Source organism: Esox lucius, chromosome 18 (assembly GCF_011004845.1).
Source record: "Esox lucius isolate fEsoLuc1 chromosome 18, fEsoLuc1.pri, whole genome shotgun sequence".
Classification (NCBI taxonomy): domain Eukaryota; kingdom Metazoa; phylum Chordata; class Actinopteri; order Esociformes; family Esocidae; genus Esox; species Esox lucius.
Genome location: NC_047586.1, coordinates 1299807 through 1321316, shown reverse-complemented (window position 1 = coordinate 1321316; position 21510 = coordinate 1299807). Strand labels below are relative to the sequence as shown.

Below are 21510 nucleotides of genomic sequence, written 5' to 3'. Positions count from 1 at the left end.
CCCAACAGGCACCTTGAAGTCCTTGCAGCACTGATCTTTAGGACTGAACTGAACACACTGAGCCTCTGCCTACCAGAGACATGCTGCATTGTGGGGGGAAATATATTTATTTGTATGCAATTAGGCTATATTACAGTTGTAATTAACGGGGGGTACATGTCCGGACTTTGAGGTAGGCTGCAGAGATATATCTGGGTTGCGAGGAACCAATCTGGATAATCTCTTGATTTCATGCAGTAAGTGTTCACAGCATCGCCGCTCTCTGACGTATCGGTGGAACTACAGCCTGACAACAGCACGCGATGGACTGGAGGTTGCCATGGCACCGCGTCACAATCGTAAGCGCTGAAGAGGGCTAGGCGTGGGATCTGCCATCTGTAGCAGGCAGCGGGTGCGTATGTCCAGCTAGCTATCCATCTAAATACCTATCTATTAGCGAGCAATACATTACTGGCATCCTAAAGAGGGTATCATAGAGAGCCATGGACATGCTCTGGCATAAAGGAAGGGTCAAATGTTACTAGCTAGGATTGTAGGATTTGTTGTGTTTTGCTAGCGTAGTTACCTCGGCTGCTATAGCTAGCTAACTAAGCTAGCTAGCAAACAATTTATTGTTGGTTTTGCTGACTACTAACGTTACAAGGGACTGACAAGATACATACTGTACCTAACGTTAGACCAGGCTGACCATTCTGCTAACGGAAGACCTCATGGATTCATGAAACCTATCTGAACGAGGGTGTGTTCGATGCCTCTTCTAAGTCTGGATTAGTTAGCTAGCTAGTTTATAACAGACTGTTGAGTCCTGACTATAATTTAATTCGCCTGATCCATTCAATAATAATACTAATAATCCAGCAATATTCAAAGTTATTGAAAAGTCCGTTGGAAGCCTAAACAAATAACTTGTCGATTCAAACTGTATAGTTGATTAAAATCTGTAGTAGTGAGTGTACTGCTGGACAGCAGCTATCGTTAGCCACCAGTTGCTTGCATTTGAAATTAGTACATTATAAGTAAATCTGGTAGATGTGTATTTCTGTTTTTAGTTAATCTGATTGAATCCTGTTCTGGAGAAACCACGTATTAGCTATAGCAAAACTGATAGTTAAAATATATTTTATTTTTTTAGCTTGACCAGGTTGTTGCGTCTTGTGTTGGTCCCGTCCGGGTGGCAGACAACCTGCGTTTGTTTTGGGCTGATTAGCTAGCCACTCCTATATTTCGTTGCTATGTGAACTAGCTAGCTACAAGATTTGTTACAAGGTCAGATCCAAAAGACTTATTCTGCTGATCGCTGGTTAAGACCGCCTTTCTAATCTTTATGGAAGGCTTTTTTGTGCACTTGATTCTAAATTTAGCCATTTTATGGTATTTATGTTTATTTTGATTGAATAAACGGTTTCAAATTACATATATCACGGATGATTTCTTAAATAGGTTTACCTTTATCAACGAATGTGGTTGGAATTTAACTCAAATATCCATGTCTGATTTATGTAAAAAAATTACATTAAAAAAAGCCTGACATATTGTTTTTATTTTTAATGATGACAAACATCTTAAAACATGTTTTTGCTTAGTCATTATTGGCAATGCCCGCTCTAGCCAATTGAGGGCCCTAAGCAAAATGTGATTTGGGGCCCCCTCTCTTATATTGGTTGGGAGCTACCTAGCAGTCAAAGGACCCCTAGCAACTGCTCATGTTGTTTATGCCTAGATCAAGTCCTGGTTATCGGGCATTATCAATTATAAATGTCTATAACACAACAAAATATGGATAAAGTGAATGGTTTTGGATACTCAAAGTAAAACATTCAAGCAAGAGTAAGAAACGAAGTAAATGGGAGAGTTGGTTTGAATATGAACTGTTGTTGCTGTAATTCATCTAGCGTCCACATGGAGATTGCTTTTTACAGGCCTTTTAATCTGTGTATCCAATATCCGTCATGCAGAATTCCAGAGTCAAAGGGACAACATGGATTTAGAGGACAGTCCCTCCCCTCACAAAGAGAACCGGGACCGTCCCAGTCGTCAGCCCCGCAGGAGCACCGGAAAACCAGTTCGACCTCAGAAACGGGACGAGAGCCAGGGGGCGGAAGAGAAGGAGAGTTGTGCTGGGGACTGGGCCAAAACCAGGATACAGGAACCAGACCCGGACAAGGACAGGGTGTCGGACGGAGAACCCCAGGGGAGCAGTGGGTCGTTCTACTCAGAGGACTACGAGAACCTGACACCCTCGGAACGCTCTCTGTCGCCCTACTCCCGCACTCCATCACCCGGCCCCTGCCGCGCAGGACCCCGCGCAAAGAGGGTGTCCAGCAGCCCCTTCTACAAAAAAGGTAAACCCCAGGCACATATGTTAAGTGTCCTGTAGTTGTCAGTGTAGCACACCTCAAACACAGTTCTAAAGATCAGTGTTTCTCTAGTCTTTGAATGAACGCAGAGTTCAATGAGGTGTGTGTCCATCCCAGGCGCACGTCGGGGGGTGTCTCGTCCTCCCCGTGTGGGCGCCCAGCCGCAGCGTTGGGGGGTACGGACCGGGTCCCAGAGTCTGAACAAAGACAAGGACTCCACAGTTCCTCCTAAAGATCTGGACCTGGTGACCAAACGCATGTTGTCGGCACGGCTGCTGAAGATCAACGAGCTCCGCAACGCTCTGGCAGAACTGCAGCTCCGCACCGATCAGCTCACCAAAGAGAACCGCGTCCTCAGACAGGTAGTGGTATTAGTATGGTTGGAAAATACCGTAGACTAGCTTGGTTAGAATTATACCGGTTTACTCTGCTCTGCTCTGGCCTATAAACTAATATGTTACAATTAGAAGACATTTATTGTAAAAGTGCTCCTGCAGGTTCATGCTCTACAACATTTGTACAGTACGACCTTACCTCACTCAGGAAGCAGCACATGTCCTCCTCATCTCACATCTGGATTACTGCACCTCACTCTTGGTGGGGCTTCCGGCCTGTGCCACCAAACCACTGCAACTCATTCAGAGTGCAGTGTCCCGCCTGGTGTTCAACCTTCCCAAATCCCCTCATTGTCACCCTGCTTCTTTGCAATCTGCACTGGCTTACAGTTGTAGCGCAAATCCGCTTCAACGCCACGGTTCTTTCTAACGGAGCAACAAGAGGAGCTTCTCTTCCCTAGCTTCAAGAAATGCTCAAACCCTTCATCCCTCTTTGTGTTGCCATTTCTGGCAGTTGGCTGCCCCACCCCTTCGGGGCAGTTCCAAATCCATGCAGTCAAAACTCTTCTCTTTGCTGCCATCTCAGTAGTGGAACCAGCTTCCCTTGGAAGCTATGAGTCTTTCTCTTTGTGTCTTGTCCAGCTCCAGTTCTTCTATCTATATGAGTCTGTCTCTTTGTGTCTTGTCCAGCTCCAGTTTCGCCAGGAGAGGGCACTGCAACGCTATGATGACACCGATAGTGAGATTGCCCAGCTGCTGTCACGCCACGCCAACGAGACTGCTGCCCTTCGGGAGCGTCTACGCCGGGCACAGGAGAGGGAGAGGGTGGCTGAGAGGCGCCTCAAAGACACCCAGGTATGGAAAAACAGAGGGCTCAACCTGTCCAGCTCTAAATTACGGTAATGTTGGCTTTTTGCAGTATAGTGTAACTATTTACTGTTAAGTGTAACTATTAGAGCTGCCTGTTCGCCTACCTACCTGTATGTTGACTTCCCTGTCTGTCTGTCTGTCTGTGGGTGTGTGTGTGTGTCTTTCTGTCTGTCTGTCTATGAATCTGTCTCTCTGTCTGTGTATCTGTCTGTCAGTCTTACTATCCGCCCATCTGACTGTCCCTCTCCCCTTCGTCCCCTCACTCCTCCAGGAGCAGCTACAACGTAGTCAGTCCTCTTTAGGTCGTCTGAGGCGCCTAGCGGAGCAGCAGGAGTTGGGGCCCCGGGAGGAGCTGACCAAGAGTCTAGAGCAGGAGAGGATCAAGGACCAGGAAAACCAGCGCAGGATCAAGGTGATGGTCAGAGTGTCCATGTTAAGGAGATGGTCAGAGTGTCCATGTTAAGGAGATGGTCAGAGTGTCCATGTGGAGGAGGTGGTCTGTGTCCATGTTGAGGAGGTGGTCAGAGTTTCCATGTGGAGGTGGTGGTCAGAGTGTCCATGTGGAGGAGATGGTATGTGTCCATGTTGAGGAGGTGGTCTGTGTCCATGTGGAGGAGATGGTCTGTGTCCATGTTGAGGAGGTGGTCAGAGTGTCCATGTGGAGGAGGTGGTCTGTGTCCATGTTGAGGAGATGGTCAGAGTGTCCATGTTAAGGAGATGGTCAGAGTGTCCATGTGGAGGAGATGGTCAGAGTGTCCATGTGGAGGAGGTGGTCTGTGTCCATGTGGAGGAGGTGGTCTGTGTCCATGTTGAGGAGATGGTCAGAGTGTCCATGTGGAGGAGATGGTCAGAGTGTCCATGTGGAGGAGGTGGTCTGTGTCCATGTTAAGGAGATGGTCAGAGTGTCCATGTGGAGGAGGTGGTCTGTGTCCATGTTAAGGAGATGGTCAGAGTGTCCATGTGGAGGAGATGGTCAGAGTTTCCATGTGGAGGAGATGGTCAGAGTGTCCATGTTAAGGAGATGGTCAGAGTGTCCATGTTAAGGAGATGGTCAGAGTGTCCATGTGGAGGAGATGGTCAGAGTGTCCATGTGGAGGAGGTGGTCTGTGTCCATGTGGAGGAGGTGGTCTGTGTCCATGTTGAGGAGGTGGTCAGAGTGTCCATGTGGAGGAGATGGTCAGAGTGTCCATGTGGAGAAGGTGGTCTGTGTCCATGTTGAGGAGATGGTCAGAGTGTCCATGTTAAGGAGATGGTCAGAGTGTCCATGTGGAGGAGATGGTCAGAGTGTCCATGTGGAGGAGGTGGTCTGTGTCCATGTGGAGGAGGTGGTCTGTGTCCATGTTGAGGAGATGGTCAGAGTGTCCATGTGGAGGAGATGGTCAGAGTGTCCATGTGGAGGAGGTGGTCTGTGTCCATGTTAAGGAGATGGTCAGAGTGTCCATGTGGAGGAGATGGTCAGAGTGTCCATGTGGAGGAGGGGGTCTGTGTCCATGTGGAGGAGGTGGTCTGTGTCCATGTTGAGGAGGTGGTCAGAGTGTCCATGTGGAGGAGATGGTCAGAGTGTCCATGTGGAGAAGGTGGTCTGTGTCCATGTTGAGGAGATGGTCAGAGTGTCCATGTGGAGGAGGTGGTCTGTGTCCATGTTGAGGAGATGGTCAGAGTGTCGATGTTAAGGAGATGGTCAGAGTTTCCATGTGGAGGAGGTGGTCTGTGTCCATGTTGAGGAGGTGGTCAGAGTTTCCATGTGGAGGAGGAGATGGTCAGAGTGTCCATGTGGAGGAGGTGGTCTGTGTCCATGTTGAGGAGGTGGTCAGAGTTTCCATGTGGAGGAGGAGATGGTCAGAGTGTCTATGTGGAGGAGGTGGTCTGTGTCCATGTTGAGGAGGTGGTCAGAGTTTCCATGTGGAGGAGGAGATGGTCAGAGTGTCCATGTGGAGGAGGTGGTCTGTGTCCATGTTGAGGAGGTGGTCAGAGTTTCCATGTGGAGGAGATGGTCAGAGTGTCCATGTGGAGGAGGTGGTCTGTGTCCATGTTGAGGAGGTGGTCAGAGTTTCCATGTGGAGGAGGAGATGGTCAGAGTGTCCATGTTGAAGAGATGGTCAGAGTGTCCATGTGGAGGAGGTGGTCTGTGTCCATGTGGAGGAGGTGGTCTGTGTCCATGTTGAGGAGGTGGTCAGAGTGTTGACCTCAGGATCTACCTAATAACATATTGTCATAATTCCCTGTATGTGTGTCTCTGTGTGTGTGTCTGTCTCTCTGTGTGTGTGTGTCTGTGTCTCTGTGTGTGTCTGTGTCTCGGTGTGTGAGTGTGTGTGTGTGTGTGTGTGTGTGTCTGTCTCGGTGGGTGTGTGTGACTCGGGGTGTGTGTGTCTGTGTGTCTGTTTAGGAGTTGGAGCGGAGCCTGGAGTTAATCAGTAGTAGTTACCAGAGACAGCTGGCTTCAGAGAGGAAGAAGACACTCAGTAGCCAGGAGCAGGTAACAGCTCTACAGGAGGAGATAGCACGGCTAAGCACCAAACTCAAGGTATGAACACACATTATAGAGTTACAAATGCAATCTGTGTGAAATTGGTGTGGTCATTTGTCCTGAGACCTGACTGTTACATCACCAGGAAAAGGACAGGGAGTTGGACACTAGGAACATCTATGCCAACCGAATGTTGAAAGCATCGCCCAGAAACAACACAGACCTCAAGAGAAAAGGTATTTCTCTGTCTGTGTTTCAAATGGGTGTTTTTATAACTCTATAATGGGTGTGTTTATAACTCTATAATGGGTGTGTTTGTAACTCTATAATGGGTGTGTTTGTAACTCTATAACGGGTGTGTTTGTAACTCTATAACGGGTGTGTTTATAACCCTATAATGTATGTGTGTGTTTTTAATTCTCATGTGGTTGTGTGTATTTAATTCTCATGTGCGTGTGTGTGTATTTAATTCTCTTTAATGTGTGTGTGTTTATTTTTCTATTGCGAGTGTGTGCACGCGTTTGTGTGTGTTTATAACCCTATAACATGTGTTTATGACTCTGTGTGTGGTCAGGTTTCAGTAAGACCAACTCTAAAGCGGTCCAGACAGAGAACAAGACACTGAGTCTGGACTTCCCCTCCCCGCCCCCAGTCATCACTGACCCCGCTCCAGACGACTACCTGTCACTCAGGACAGGTGTCTGTAAGACCACTCCCACCTCTAGAGTGAGTCTCTATATATGCCCAACCCACAAGACTGACCTGACCCAACATGGCCTAGTGGCCTGGTCCAGTCATAATGATCTGGAAACCAGCTGAGACACAACCATGGAGGTGATGGTTAGTCTGATAAGTCTGGTTGGTCTGGTAAGTCTGAAAAGTCTGGTTGGTCTGGTAAGTCTGATAAGTCTGGTTGGTCTGGTAAGTCTGAAAAGTCTGGTTGGTCTGGTAAGTCTGGTTAGTCTGATAAGTCTGATAAGTCTGATAAGTCTGGTTAGTCTGGTTAGTCTGATAAGTCTGGCTAGTCTGGTTAGTCTGGTTAGTCTGATAAGTCTGGCTAGTCTGGTTAGTCTGGTTAGTCTGATAAGTCTGGCTAGTCTGGTTAGTCTGATAAGTCTGGTTAGTCTGGTTAGTCTGGTTAGTCTGATAAGTCTGGCTAGTCTGGTTAGTCTGGTTAGTCTGATAAGTCTGGTTAGTCTGGTTAGTCTGATAAGTCTGGTTAGTCTGATAAGTCTGGCTAGTCTGGTTAGTCTGATGTCATCTGTCCCACTGTGACACTAACTATCACTCATACCTCTTTATCTGATATGATTAATATGATTAAATACCTCTTTATCTGATATGATTAATATGATTTAATACCTCTTTATCTGATATGATTAATATGATTAAATACCTCTTTATCTGATATGATTAATATGATTTAATACCTCTTTATCTGATATGATTAATATGATTAAATACCTCTTTATCTGATATGATTACCATGTAAAGTGTTATAAATGTATGTTGACTAAGTAAATGTTTAGTAGTGTTTCCTGTCCTTTACACTCAATAATATCCTAGGCAGGTGTGAATGTAGTTCGTGAATAAAGGTGATCCTGTAGCATTTTGTTTTAGATTAACAAGATGTTTCTCCTCTGTTTCTACCCTTCTGTTCCTCCCTCCCTCCCTCTGTCTCTCCTCTGAACAGGAGGTTGACTCAACTGATCAAAGACAGGAGGAGACATATGAGAGAGAGGAGAGGGAGAAGGAGAGGCTTGACCGGGAATTGAACACTCATGAGGAAAAGACAAAGAGACTTGGAGAGGGTGAAGAACATAACTAAACCATGACTTGACCCTTACTTTCACCCCCACCATGCAAAGCCTTTAACTTCAGCGTCCTTCTGTCTCAGGTTGGGAGAAACAAGAAGAGGACAAGAAGAGGTGGTCCCAGAAAGAGGAAGAGAACAGGAAGAGGCACGGCCTGGTACAGCAGGAGGTTGAGAGGCGGAACCAGGAGGTTCTAGCCAGTCAAGAGTCTTCAGAAGCGGAGCGTCGCAGGAAAGAGCAGCTATTGGCCAAGCTCCGGGAAATTGACAGGCAGAGCAAGCCACCCCAGAACGCCGGCCTGTTCTCAGAGGTTGCCTCAGACCCCCCAGAGACAGGTTCCGCCGTTCGTTCTCCTCCAAGGTTTTCCGAGCCACGGACCCAGAAATCTTCCATCTTCAGTTTTACAGAGCCAGGCGAGACCGGGGGTGTGGCTGGGGGGATGGGGAGTAGGGATGGGGTCAGATCAGGGCACGGGGGGGCGGACAGCGTTTTGGGACCAGGCCCGGGAACCGGAACCGGCAGAAGAGGACCGAGGGCTCAGAACTCCAGCGAGGACCTATCTTTCGGTAGCTACGCCCCCTCTTTTGGACGGCCGGCCCCTAGGGGGGGTACAGGTTTTCCGCCCCCACCTCCACCCTCGGCTCTGGAAGCCCTGCTGGGAGGAGCGGAGGGAGACAAGGAGAGGGGGGGGTTAGGTATGGGCGCTGGGAAGGAGAAGAAGTCTAACCTGTTAAAGCAGCTCTTTGGACCCCCCTCCAGCCCCTCCCCACCCTGCTGCTGCCCCCACGAGGTCCTCCCCAGCCCCCCGTCCCTGACCAGTCCCTGCAACCGAAGAGAAGGCTTCTTTACCTTTGACCCGCAGCTCCCCACCACTCCCCCAGCACCCCTCCTCTCCCTCCACGTTACGGAGAGCCGACCGGCTGTACGAGCCATTGCCTCCTTCGACGAAGACATTGAGGAACTCACCCTCTGATTGGTCAGTTGAGGTGGAAGTGACTCTGATTGGTTGAGGTGTTGTGGCTGGGTTTCCTCAGGGTTCTAAAAGCACTAATGATTCATGTTTTTTTATGATATCAGATAAATGTTCAGTTGACATATTGACCCTTTTCACTGGTGGGGGTGTCAGGGGTGTGTTAGTTATGTAGCTGAATGTTTGAGGCAGGGAGAGAGATCAGCGGTCTTATGTGTCAAAGGTCACAGTCGGAGTGGCCATTTCATCATTTTATCCCATTGTGCTGTTTAACCTCAAACTGTTCCTAGATCAGCACTCAGAGTCTGTACAGGCCCTGATGTTTCAGTTGGGTTGAATCTGAGCCCTGGACCAGAGGGTTTATCCAGACCCCACCCTGGACCAGATGGTTTATCCAGACCCCACCCTGGACCAGAGGGTTTATCCAGACCCCACCCTGGACCAGAGGGTTTATCCAGACCCCACCCTGGACGAGAGGGTTTATCCAGGTCCCTCCTGGACCAGAGGGTTTATCCAGACCCCACCCTGGATCAGAGGGTTTATCCAGGTCCCTCCTGGCCCAGGATTTCAAGGAGAATAGAAGGAAATGGCGACCTCCACTCCTGGATACATTGCTTCAGTAGATGGTGCACTTCTGTACATTGAGGACTGTGTCTTTCTCTTTCTGCCCCAAATGCCACCCTACTCACTATTTCTGACCAGTGTCTACGCAGGGCTGCATTTAGGAGGCAAATAAATAGGTTAACGTCCCTCCCTGCCAAACCTTGAAATATAGTTTTTAACTTTTATTAGGATGACAGATAGAATCCTTGACATTCCATGTTGATTTACTATCTACTAATGAGTGATAGTCAAATGACCAGAAGCCAACGTTGTAGTAACGTCTACTGAACAATCAACATCAAAGAAGGTTGCTGAGTAACGTTGAACAAATTATTCAATTATGTTTAACCCGCAGTTAGGACTGTAAACCTGCTGACAATCACAGATTCTGACCAAAGCCTACACAGAAATAATGTTACATAAGAGCGTTTTGATTATTAAACCACCATAGTAGTCAGGGTGGCAGGTAACCCAGCAGTCCGAGAGGCAAACCACCAACTGGAGTGTTGCCAGTTTGAATCCTACCCCTTTAGGAGGCATCACAAAAGAAGCTGAGGTCAAGTTGTTTAATCTATATCTTGTCATCCACAGGATTGTTAGAAATGTCATAAGAGAGAAACAGCTCCCTCTACTGGCTTCTTATAAAACAGCTCTGAGTCACAGGCACTAAATCTAAAGGGGAAACAAAATATGGCTTCTTGGTCAAACTGTAAGGTTAGGTGTATTTTATTGATAGGCAGGGTCTGTTACTTTGTGGGTATGAAAACCATGTGACAACCTGCAGAAATCACTGACTGATTTGATATTAGTTAGAAGGGCCATGTGATGGACTAGAACAAGCAACGCAAACAGCTTTCTAGTTCCAACTAGCACATGAGGGCATTGGACCTATAAGAAATGTTTGTTGGTTATCGTTGCTTGACCCTGACATCTAGCAAGTATACTTTGTCATATAGAATTGAAGGACCAACGTCTTAAAATGTTATTAAAAATAAATTCTCCTTGCTCAAAGCATTGGGGAGTTCACGGACATAATACAATAATACCATAATCCTATAACGATAAGTCACTTGTTCATGCATTATTTTGTCTGTATTGTCTATAAACTTTTTTACATTTATTTTTTAGATTATTTTCAATGGCATCAGTTAGGGGTTTTGGCATTATTAAAGTAGCATCAGTTAAATGTTTTGGCATTATCAAGGTATACCATTTTCAAAACAACAAAAAAAGTATCTTTAATCTGACTAAGTTATTCTTTTAAACTAAGGAATTGTGTTCAAGCTGATGTCTTTGTTTATTTAGTCGTACATTTTTGTTCTGTTTTAACGTTATGTAGTTAGTTGGCGTTTGCTTTCTTATTGTTAAAACGAGAAAATCAATAATGTTTATTCGTTCATTCGAATAAAGGAATGGAGTTATATTACCTCTGCTCAGCTTTACTGTACCGCATCGTGGAGTTTTTGTTGCAGAATTTGCTTGATGGGCTTGTGGACGCTGAAAACTGTCTCGTGGAAAGGTTTTCGCCTTGGTTTATTTCCCGATTTTTCAATTGACAGCGGCTGCAGTAGTCAGTTCCGTTCTTTGCGGCAAAACCTTAACTTCGACAACGTTAAGTATAGTCTATGACAATATTTAGACCATCATTATGCATCGGATATATTTTCGGTAACGTTCACATTTTAGAATAAAATAATTTGAATGCTGATGTGTTAGCTTAATCCATACTCTTTTTGAAACAGTATTTCAGCGCAGCAACAATATATAGGCAATGAAGGTACTTAAATATGTTTTTTTATTAGCTAATCCCGTGTTATTAGTAATATAATGTTAGCAGGTGAATTAATTCTGTACAGCAACAGATCTTGGCCGTGGGCTCTACATATTTGGTGAACCTTGCCAGGAAATTGTTTGCTCTAGTTTACTACCAAAACAGAGTCTGTAGTCTGCTATCTGGTCAAAAGCAGTGTACTATATTGTGAATGGGGTGCTATTCGGAACGCCGCTCTGACGGGCGAGTCTTGACTGGCATTCCTGAGCCGTCTCCTGGCAACCCCAGCCTCCTGACGCAACCGTGATGTGCCCCTCCTCCGGTCCCCTATATTCGGTGAACTAGTGGACAGAGTACAGAGGGCAAGCCGCGGGAAATTGGTCTGAAAGGAAGGGCTACTTATATCACTGGTAGATGGTACTCAAGCCTCTCTTTAATTAATTGCCCCTAATCAGGCGCGGACAGAATTGAATCAATCCAATTGTGCCATAGAGCTCACGGGAACGTTTCAGGTAAGTTAGCGCCCTGAAGGCGTCAGAATTATTTGGAATTGGCAATGGGGGATTTGAACACTGCGTGGTGTAGCCAATTTTAGTGCACGGAAGAAAACGTGTGCTTAATATAATATAGCTGTGGAAACACAAGGTTAGGCTACAACGATGCAACAGTTTTGCATCGGCATACGCAGTAATTATCAGAAACCTAGAGCAAATATATTGTCATTTTCCATAAGTTTGTCAACTCGCAATTCCCTGAAATCCTTTTTATACTATGTAGAGTAAACTTTAATTGGCGTAAAGTCGTAATGCTATCGGGCTAATTTACAACATTTTTAACTAAGCGGTTTATCCCTGAATAGAAGAACTTCAGAAACTTATTGGCAAAGTTTTAAAATAAGCCCTATAATGCACGCGTAATGTCAGGCTTTTGTCATGCTAATATTGGTTAAAGGCTATGTAGATCAATTGCTAATATTCATGAACGTGCTCCATTATACTACAATTGAAATTCCGAGATACGCTTTAATGCAAAATACTACTGGGCACAACAAAAGCCATCAGATATAACAGTTAGGCCTTTTACATTTTAAAGTGTTAATTGCTTTCATAGTAATTGTTGATCATCAATCTCCACAAACATTTAGTATTGTAAAAGTGTAAAGATTATTCTATATATTTGTACACATCAATAACAAAACAGTGTGATTCTTCTTGGGTATTATCTATGATAGCTTTGCATACCTGGAATGTGCACCATTTCTTCCATTTTGCTTTCCAAAATTCTTCTGGCTCTGTCAAGGTGTTTGGGATAATCAGGCAGCAGTTTTCCAATCTTGCCATGGATTTGAAAACAAAGTGAAAACTCGCTTTGCCAGCTGGCAATATTTATTGAATTCTTGTGAAGCAACTAAATTGTATATTTGTTTTTTGGTCCTTCTGAAATGTGAATTCCTCTTCCAGTGTCTATTGTGAAGCAGGCTTACTGTATTGCCTGTGTTAACCTATATCCTGTTTCTTTTTATCTGATTAATGGCCTCTGTATTTGCTCTGTCAATGACTCCTGCATCATCATGCAGCCACTACCATTGAAATTAAGGAAGTTCAGTGATGTTGTTTTGGATTGATCCCAATAATTGTATTTAAGCCAATAAGTGTTCTTGACTCTGTTGTTTGTCATTATTATAATTTGACTCCTGAATTAATTTAGGCTGGCCTATACAAAGGGGGTGAAAAGTTGTGCATTTCTGTATTTTCACTTTGACATTGAGCATGTTGAACGTGTTGATTACTGCCTAAAAATATCTTCTAATCACACTGTAACACAACAACATTTTAGTCCAAATGGGGTGAACACTCATACAGCCAACTGTAGTGTGTGTGTGTGTTTGTGTGTGTGTGTGTGTGTGTGTGTGAGAGAGAGCTGCACTGATTGTCTGAACATCAAGACATCCAGTGCACAAAATTAACAATTCAGGAGATTGGTCATGAAAGGTTTGGACGATCTGAGTAAAGGGATTTGTTTGGAGGATTGAGTCAGAGATTTGCAATCAGATCTCTGTAACATTGATTTGGTGTTTAGATTTGGCCAGCAAGGTTTCATCCCAAATGCCAACCTTTTCTGAGTGCAGTGCACTACATAAGAGATATGGCGCAGTGCTTCCAATGAGTGCAGTGCAGACTGGGGTTATGCAGTGCACTACATAAGAGATATGGCGCAGTGCTTCCAATGAGTGCAGTGTCTTTAAATCACACTGTTACACCAAATCGCTGCAGTACAGACTGACCAGTCTCAGGTTCTTATCTTGGTTCAGGGAGACACATCAGCCGGCTTATAGGGTGGGCGTGTTTACTGTGTAGACATTGATGGCATGTCCTCAATGGAAATAGACCCAGACATGCCAGTCCTCAGCCAGACCACATTGTGGTGTGTTATGCTACTGGGCGGGACAGAAGCGGGATGCCTTTCTCACTACGCCTTGATTCAGTCTGAGAAGCCGATAGGCAATGCAGCTTTCAAGGCAATTCCTGACTGAACGGACATATGCAGCATTTCACTTCGGTGGTAAACTCTGTGAGCAGCTTCTTTACAAGACGCAATGCCTTTAACTTGCTCTCTGATCTAACCCTAAATGGCTTTTACTGTTGTGTCAACAGAGCTAGTGGAGAACGACACCAAATTAAATACTGCTCTCTAAATATTCAGTGCACTACCTTAGGGCCTTGTTCAAAAGTAGTGCATCAACTCTTGTATGTGGTACAAATTGGGACATTCACAGAATCAAGTGAGTCAAACATGGTTGCCCAGAGCAGTCCTGGCTGTGGTATAGCCACATCGTAACCCAGGGAGACTGGTATGAACAGAGAGCCCTGGCTGGGGACTCTGACTAAACGCCAGGAAACACACATAATGGAGATCAAATTATTTCCGTCTTTTGAAGTTTCTTCTATTCAGAGTCGTACTTCAGCCGAACAAGTCAGTGGTTCAGTCCTAAATAGAACCATATTCCCCAGAGCTCTGTTCTCAGGTAGTATTCTATACAGGAAATAGGGTGCCAATTTGGAACAGAGTTGCTGTTTAACAGATATTGTTGTTGACTTTCATAGAGAATATGATAACCCACTGCTTTATTCAACTCACATTTCCTGTGTCATTAAATGGAGCCGTTGATAATGTTATGGGTTTAACATCCGCAGTCTGGCTGATGGTTGGCTGCTCTCCTCGTAGGTTAGTCAATACTATTGGATGAGCTGGCATCTCTCCCCATCAACCACATTTGAGAGGAAATCACTGTGGATTGAAAGAAAGCGAGACAGACAGAGAGAAAAACAGAGGCAGAGACCTAATTTTTAAAGAATACGGTGGATATATAAAGTCTACACACCCCTGTTGAAATGGCAGGTTTTTGTGATGTAAAAGAATGAGACAAAGATAAATCATGTCAGAACTTTTTACACTTTTAATGTGACATATTATGTGAACAATTCAATTGAAAAACAAACTGAAATCTTCTAGGGGGAAAAATAAATAAAAACCTTACAATAAACCTGGTTGCGTAAGTGTGCACACCCTCTTATAACTGGTGTGTGGCTATGTTAAAAATTACCAATCACATTCAAACTGTTAAATATGCCATCAAAGGATCAGAGGGATCTCATTGTTGAAAGATATCAGTCAGGAGAAGGGTACAAAAGATTTTCCAAAGCATTAGATATACCATGGAACACAGTGAAGACAGTCATCAAAAAGTGGAGAAAATATGGCACAACAGAGACATTATCAAGAACTGGACGTCCCTCCAAAATTGATGAAAAGACGAGAAGAAAACAACTGGTCAGGGAGGCTTCCAAGTGGCCTACAGCAACATTACAGGAATTGCAGGAATTTCTGGCAAGTACTGGCTGTGTGCTACAACAATCTCCTGTATTCTTCATATAAATGGGCTATGGGGTAGGGTGGCAAGACGGAAGCCTTTTCTTACAAATAAAAACATCCAAGCCCGGCTTAAGTCCCCCAAAAGCAAGTGGGACAATGTGTTATGGTCTGATGAAACCAAGGTTGAACTTTTTGGCCATAATTCCAAAAGGTATGTTTGGTGTAAAAACAACACTGAAAATCAACCAAAGAACACCATACCCACAGTGATGCATGGTGGTGGCAGCATCATGCTTTGGGGCTGTTTGTCTTCAGCTGGAACCAAGGCCTTAGTCAAGGTGGAGGGAATTATGAACTGTTCCAAATACCAGGCAATTTTGGCACAAAACCTTCAGGCATCCATTGGACAGCTGAAGATGAAGAGGAAGTACACCTTTCAGCACGAAAATGACCCAAAGCACTCATCCAAATCTACAAAAGCATGGCTTCACCAGAAGAAGATTAACATTTTGGAATGGCCCAGCCAGAGCCCAGACCTGAATCCAATTGAACATCTGTGGGGTGATCTGAAGAGGGCTGTGCACAGGAGATGTCCTCGCAATTTGACAGATTTGGAGCGTTTTGCAAAGAAGAGTGGGCAATTATTACAACGTCAAGATGTGCCATGCTAATAGACTCCTACCCCAAAAGACTGAGTGCTGTAATAAAATCTAAAGGTGCATCAACAAAGTATTAGTTAAAGGGTGTGCACACTTATGCAATCAGGTTATTGTGGGTTTTTTTTTTCATGTTTCCCCCTCAAAGATTTCAGTTTTTTTTTCAATTGACTTGTTCATGTTGTGGGTCACATTAAAGGTGGAAAAAGTTCTGACATGATTTATATTTGTCTCATTCTTTTACATCACAAGAACCTGGGATTTTAACAGGGTTGTGTAGACTTTATATCCACTGTATCTCTAGAGTAACGTGATGATTAATGCAACTGACAACCTTTTAGATGATAAATGTTGCGAATCCGAAGCATCTGTTCTCTTTCTGAGAATTCTGCTCTGAATTCTGCGTCAAATGTTCCGTATTGTTTGGCTGACAAATAAGCACTGCAGGTTGATGTCCTAACATGCTATTTTTATTCTGTTTGTTTATGGTAGCGAGAGGCATTTATAAAATGACAACCCGTTTAGTAGCAGTCAGGTGCATGTGTCAACCATCTCAGAGTACTGACCCAGAATCAGCAATAAGAAGGATCCCTCCTTCAGCTGTGAAGGATCCACCCGCCCTTCTGGGATCCTCCAAATGAATGATTGGTTTTGGTTTATCGCCTGTTTACAGGGCTTTGAGATTATATAAGTACTGAAGTGCTGTAAACGTTTCATTACCATTGTATTTAGTGTCGCTGTCTGGCTTTCTACTATTGTAGAATGTATTTAGTGCAAATAAATACATATTGATGTACAGTGTGAAAAGGCCAGACCAGGAGGCTAAGTGCCTGGTCAAAACTCCTACGGCAACAGAAAGTGGAATTATGATGCGCACATAGTGAAGTTTCATTTCAGATTTGGTCTCTCCAAAGTAACTCCTCTATGCTTTACTCAGCATGCCAGAAAATGATCTTAGATAACATCCGTGTTTTCTTTGGTCTGTTTTTGATCGGTCGATTGGAGGAGATCTCATCGTAGCCTTCCGATTCCAGTAATGAGACACCAAGATTTTGCAGAGGATGCAATTAATTAGGAGCTCTCAATGAAGGAAGCTTTTTTTTTTAAGTGTTTTGATTAATCCTTTGTATGGATGACCTGATAGAGAAACCATTATCCCCAGACGGTTTGACTAGGCAGGTTCTATAATAACTGTCTCACAAACACCCTGCCACCTTGTCACAATAAAAACAGAGATATACCTTTTAAGTTCCTTCTGACCAGCACCACAGTGAGAGCTGTGAACAAGCCGTCCATCCCATTTTATTTCCATAGTGATTCTACATGTTGAATCACCACCATTGGTTGATGCCCAGCAGGTCACCTGTCGCTTTATCCGCTTTTCTGTGTTGTGTGTTCATGCTAATGTTCCCGGGGTAGCCAGGTGTGGTTGCCATGGAGGCAGGCTCGGGCCCTCAGAAGAAAGTGTCCAGTGTCTGGGACCTGGGGCCATCACAGGAGGATGACCTGAAGGGCCAGGAGGAGGTTGGTAATATTACTAACAATCTATATATCTGAATCAGTATCTGAATTCTACCTGCTGCTCAACCTGCTTTCCTGACTGCAAGTCACAACTCTTGAAAGCTTCTGCATGTGAATTCCATTATGCCGTCCTGACCTTCAACCTAGATTGGTTCCGCTCCAGACGACCACCTGAGGACCCTGAAAGCCCTGACGGAGAAGCTGAGACTGGAGACGCGGAGGCCATCCTACCAGGAATGGAAGGCCTGTTTAGAGGCTCATGGTAGCAGAATCCTGGTTTCACCAAAGCAGAACTCCAGGGACACAGCAATGCCAGTGGAGACGTGGGTGGAGCCCCAGAGTGAGGTGACGTTAGCCAGTCACAAAAGCCTGGTGATACAACAGCAGCGACGGCCAGATTGTTCGGTGCCTCTACCAGGGCAGGACCGGCTGCTCCAGTCACAGCAACAACAGGAAGAGAGAGAAGCAGAGGGGAAAGAGGAGGAGGAGGAGGAGGGGAAAGAGGACGAGGAGGAGAAAAAGGAAGAAAAGGTGGCCAAACGACAGCCGGTGGAGTTGAGAGGGTTGATCCAGCAGCAAGGTTTGCCCCCGAGAACGCTGAGGGGTTTCCAGGATATCGACAAGGCTTTGGAGTGGCTCAGGAAAGAATTGGTGAGGCCAGAAGAAGTGTCAGTGAATGTGTTTGCTAGTCTAGGACTGTATTTGCTGTTAAATGGAATTCAGTCTGAGTCTGAGTTTCTGCTAAATACCGTAAATGATGTAAGAGCAGTGCCCTACAATGGTTGAGAGGCGAGTGGAAGAACCCACAGAAATCCAGGTTGTATATTCTCTGAATCGGCAAGTGATAAGGATACATTTGGAAGTAGGGTATCTGAAGAAATTGATAATGATGGGAAAGTTACCAGAATTACCAGAATGTAACTCAATCCTGCTTTTTATTGTATTAACATTGTAGCTTCTGCTTCTGTAATTAGGCCAGAGAAGAGCTGAGGGTGTTTGCTTATCTCTACCCACCCAAGGATCGAATGGCCAAAGCTCTGTCGCCACATTGCAGCACAGATAACTCCATTGATGTTAAAGTGGCTGGAAGGAATTTAGCCAGGGAAGTGTGAGGGAAGATGAGCTTTTGACCCCTTTCCTAAATTATTTGGATGAGGCGCAAAAGCTTCCGGTCAGAAATATTGTACTTCATAAGGAATAGTTTTTTGGAGGGGGTTCTGCTATCCTGCTCAGTTATCAGTGTTGGCCTCCTCTGTCCTGTAAGCATGCTGGGTCTGTTTAAAGCTGTGAACCAGCCCGGCCAAGACCAGAATGCTATGAATCTCCTGCTTTGACAGCTTTCTGAAAGGGCCGGCCATTTTGTTTCTCAGTTCTTTCTTTCTCTGTGCCCTGTGCATACAAAGCCATGGATTAGTCATGCAGTTGGATAATTTGGAGTGTGAAAGGGATGACTCATTGTGAATTTATCCACTAAACAAATGATGACCGTGTATGTGGCCAATAGTAATAACAATGATTGAACGTGTAATAGAGTTTTTAATCCGTTTCAGTGATACAGACCTTATCAATGAAAATATTCAACATCTCACGAAATGTGGACTAAATATTGGCTACCTTTTCCATGCGATTACAGTATCTACTTGTCAGCAGTGAAAATGTTAGGATGCCCCCCAGAGCCCTGAATGGCCTGTTAGCCGGGTGTATTGAGAAATCTCCCCACCAGAGAACTAACCTTGTAGTCACCCTCGCCCTCTCATCGCCCCACCTCCCAACCCCCCGTCCATCTCTTCCCTGTTCTGTCTACCCCCTTGTCCTGTCCTCCCCCCCCCCCCCCCCCCCCCCCCGACAGACTGAGATGCGTCTCCACGACCAGCAGTTGGCGAGGCAGCTAATGCGTCTCCGTAGCGACATCAACAAGCTGAAGATCGAGCAGACGTGTCACCAGCACCGCTGCATGCTCAACGACGCCACCTACGGGCTGGAGGAGAGAGACGAGCTGAGCGACTTGCTCTGTGACTCCCCCACCACCCCCGGGTTTGGACTCTCTGCCCCGCTGAGACTCATAGGGGTCACCAAGATGAACATCAACACTAGACGCTTCTCCCTCTGCTAGCCAGTACTCTGATCTCTGGCCTCCTCATTCTCTCTTTCCCTCTCTCCCCCCTTTTCTGAGATAAACGTCAACTCTCCATGCTGTTCTCACTACAGAGAGCCATGGTGTTAGTAGGGTTAATACAATAATATATGTAGGGTTTCACAACTTTCCCAGGATTCCCATGTTGGAAGGACATAAGCTGTGAATCCTGAACCCTCCAAGCAGGAAGAGAAAGTAATGCGGTATTTGTCTGTGGGCTGGGTATAAATGTGGGTATAGTTTCTAAAAACAATGAGGATTGTCCTGCCTGAACATGTTTAAATGCTCTTGCCACCTGAGGCTGAGAATATTAGGTGCTTTCTGGATGGAGCTTTTGAAGTCTACTGAAGCAGCCCTAAGCCAGGTTGAATGTACTTGCGGGTTGTTGACAAGAGCACTGTACTTTGTAAAACCATTGAAGCGTAAGCTTAAACCTGCAGTGTTTATGAATGAATGCAAAGGGAAACACCCTTCAAAGGAAGAATTGTAGGCATGATGTGTCAGCTTGCTCTGGGCCCTAGCTTTATACAGGTACCCGTCTTCTGTAGACCTGCTAGCTTTATACTTGTCTTCTGTAGACATGCTAGCTTTATACCCGTCTTCTGTAGACATGCTAGCTTTATACCCGTCTCAATGGATGTACTGCAGTATTTAGGAAGTGGATAATGACAATTTATTAAGTGTAGTAATTACTTCTTTTATTTGTATTGTATGTATCAATTATACTATTTTATATAGACCTTAAGTTCTACATTAAAGAGAGACCGAAATCTGGGGGATACATGTTTTTGTCATTGATCTACACATGGAACTCCATAATGTGAGCAATAAACAATAAGGCATGAGCGGTCTAATATAACATGGCTATCAGCCAATCAGGATTCTATCCACCCGGTTTATAAATATATGTATATGGGTGCTTCAAATCACAGCACGTATTATCTACAAAACAAAGGTTCCATGCAAGTGAAAAAATGGATTGACACCAGTGAACCAGTAATGAAAACCCATAGCCGTTTCATGAATGCAAATCAACACCCACATCAGTGGAGGCTCCTCAGGGGAGGAAAAGTCAATCCACCTCAGTAATGTTGATACAAAATGATAGGATAAAAAAATATATTGACAAAACGTTATGATGAAAACAGGTTTTGCAGTAGCTTCAGTTGTCAAAACGGCACCCTCTAGGGTAGAACCATAGAATAGCAGAAGGACAGGACATTTACTTTTAGTGGTTAGCTTAGTGTTACCCTCATTCATTGTTGTGGAGGTTTGTGAGCCCCAGAGGCGGCACTACCATTAGGCAAAGTAGGCAGCCTTACTCAATATTTGGCAGCTGTACTATATTTAATATTTTTGTACATTTTATTTAGAATATTCACCTGGTGAAAATTCTAAATGAAATGTACAAAAATATTAAATATAGTACAATGTTATTTTGCATATTTATGTTTCTCCCAAATATGTAAACAAATTATATTCTGCCATCCATTACATTATTCATGTGTAAGACCAACCCGAACCCCCCCTATCTTACTCAAATAATTTGTCCCAAATTGTTTCTCAGCCTAGCAGTGCGAAATACGATAGGTAGCTTAATCAGTTAGCCTACAGTAAGAGCTACAGATAGGAAACTTGGGAAATTATGAAACAACTATATGTTAACAGTGCAGCAAAAAGACAGAAGAAGGAGGAAAGCAAAACTTTTTTTGCCACCCGCCCAAAGATGACCACTTTTCTTTCTTCTGCCAACAATGTTTGCAATAGTAGTATTAGTTTAGCAGTCGTGGCTAGTATTATTAATGAGAATAGCTTAGCAGCTGCAGCTATTCCTGAAGACGTTTTGACATTGACAGGCCATGAAGAAAGCACTATGGACCATCTCACACACGGACACCACCAGAGACAAGACATTAAAGAGGGAGAGAGAGAGAAACAGGACATTAAAGAGGGAGAGAGAAAATGAACAGAACCAGAACATTAAAGAGGGGGACAGAAAATGAACAGAACCAGAACATTAAAGAGGGGGACAGAAAATGAACAGAACCAGAACATTAAAGAGGGGGACAGAAAATGAACAGAACCAGAACATTAAAGAGGGGGACAGAAAATGAACAGAACCAGAACATTAAAGAGGAG

The 21510-nt window shown here is 44.6% G+C and overlaps 2 protein-coding genes across 3 annotated transcripts; both read left to right on the top strand.

Annotated features, from left to right (window-relative positions):
- Positions 1–32: 32 nt before the first annotated feature.
- lca5 (lebercilin LCA5) lies at positions 33–11235 on the top strand. 2 transcript variants are annotated; one of them, XM_010883101.5, is made up of 10 exons: positions 33–391; positions 1956–2342; positions 2475–2719; positions 3383–3547; positions 3834–3974; positions 5949–6086; positions 6175–6265; positions 6604–6755; positions 7723–7840; positions 7927–11235. In XM_010883101.5, the coding sequence occupies exons 2-10, from the start codon at positions 1979–1981 to the stop codon at positions 8814–8816; spliced, it is 2304 nt and encodes a 767-aa protein (XP_010881403.1). In that variant the 5' UTR covers positions 33–391; positions 1956–1978; the 3' UTR covers positions 8817–11235. The 2 variants fall into 2 exon arrangements, with proteins under 2 accessions (XP_010881403.1, XP_010881404.1); XM_010883102.4 differs by lacking the exon at positions 33–391 and adding an exon at positions 450–739.
- Positions 11236–11454: 219 nt separating this feature from the next.
- On the top strand, positions 11455–20152 carry fam167ab (family with sequence similarity 167 member Ab). Its single transcript, XM_010883103.5, has 4 exons — positions 11455–11699; positions 17136–17240; positions 17385–17888; positions 19087–20152. Exons 2-4 carry the CDS (start codon positions 17151–17153, stop codon positions 19348–19350), a joined length of 858 nt encoding a protein of 285 aa, XP_010881405.2. The 5' UTR covers positions 11455–11699; positions 17136–17150; the 3' UTR covers positions 19351–20152.
- Positions 20153–21510: the final 1358 nt, after the last annotated feature.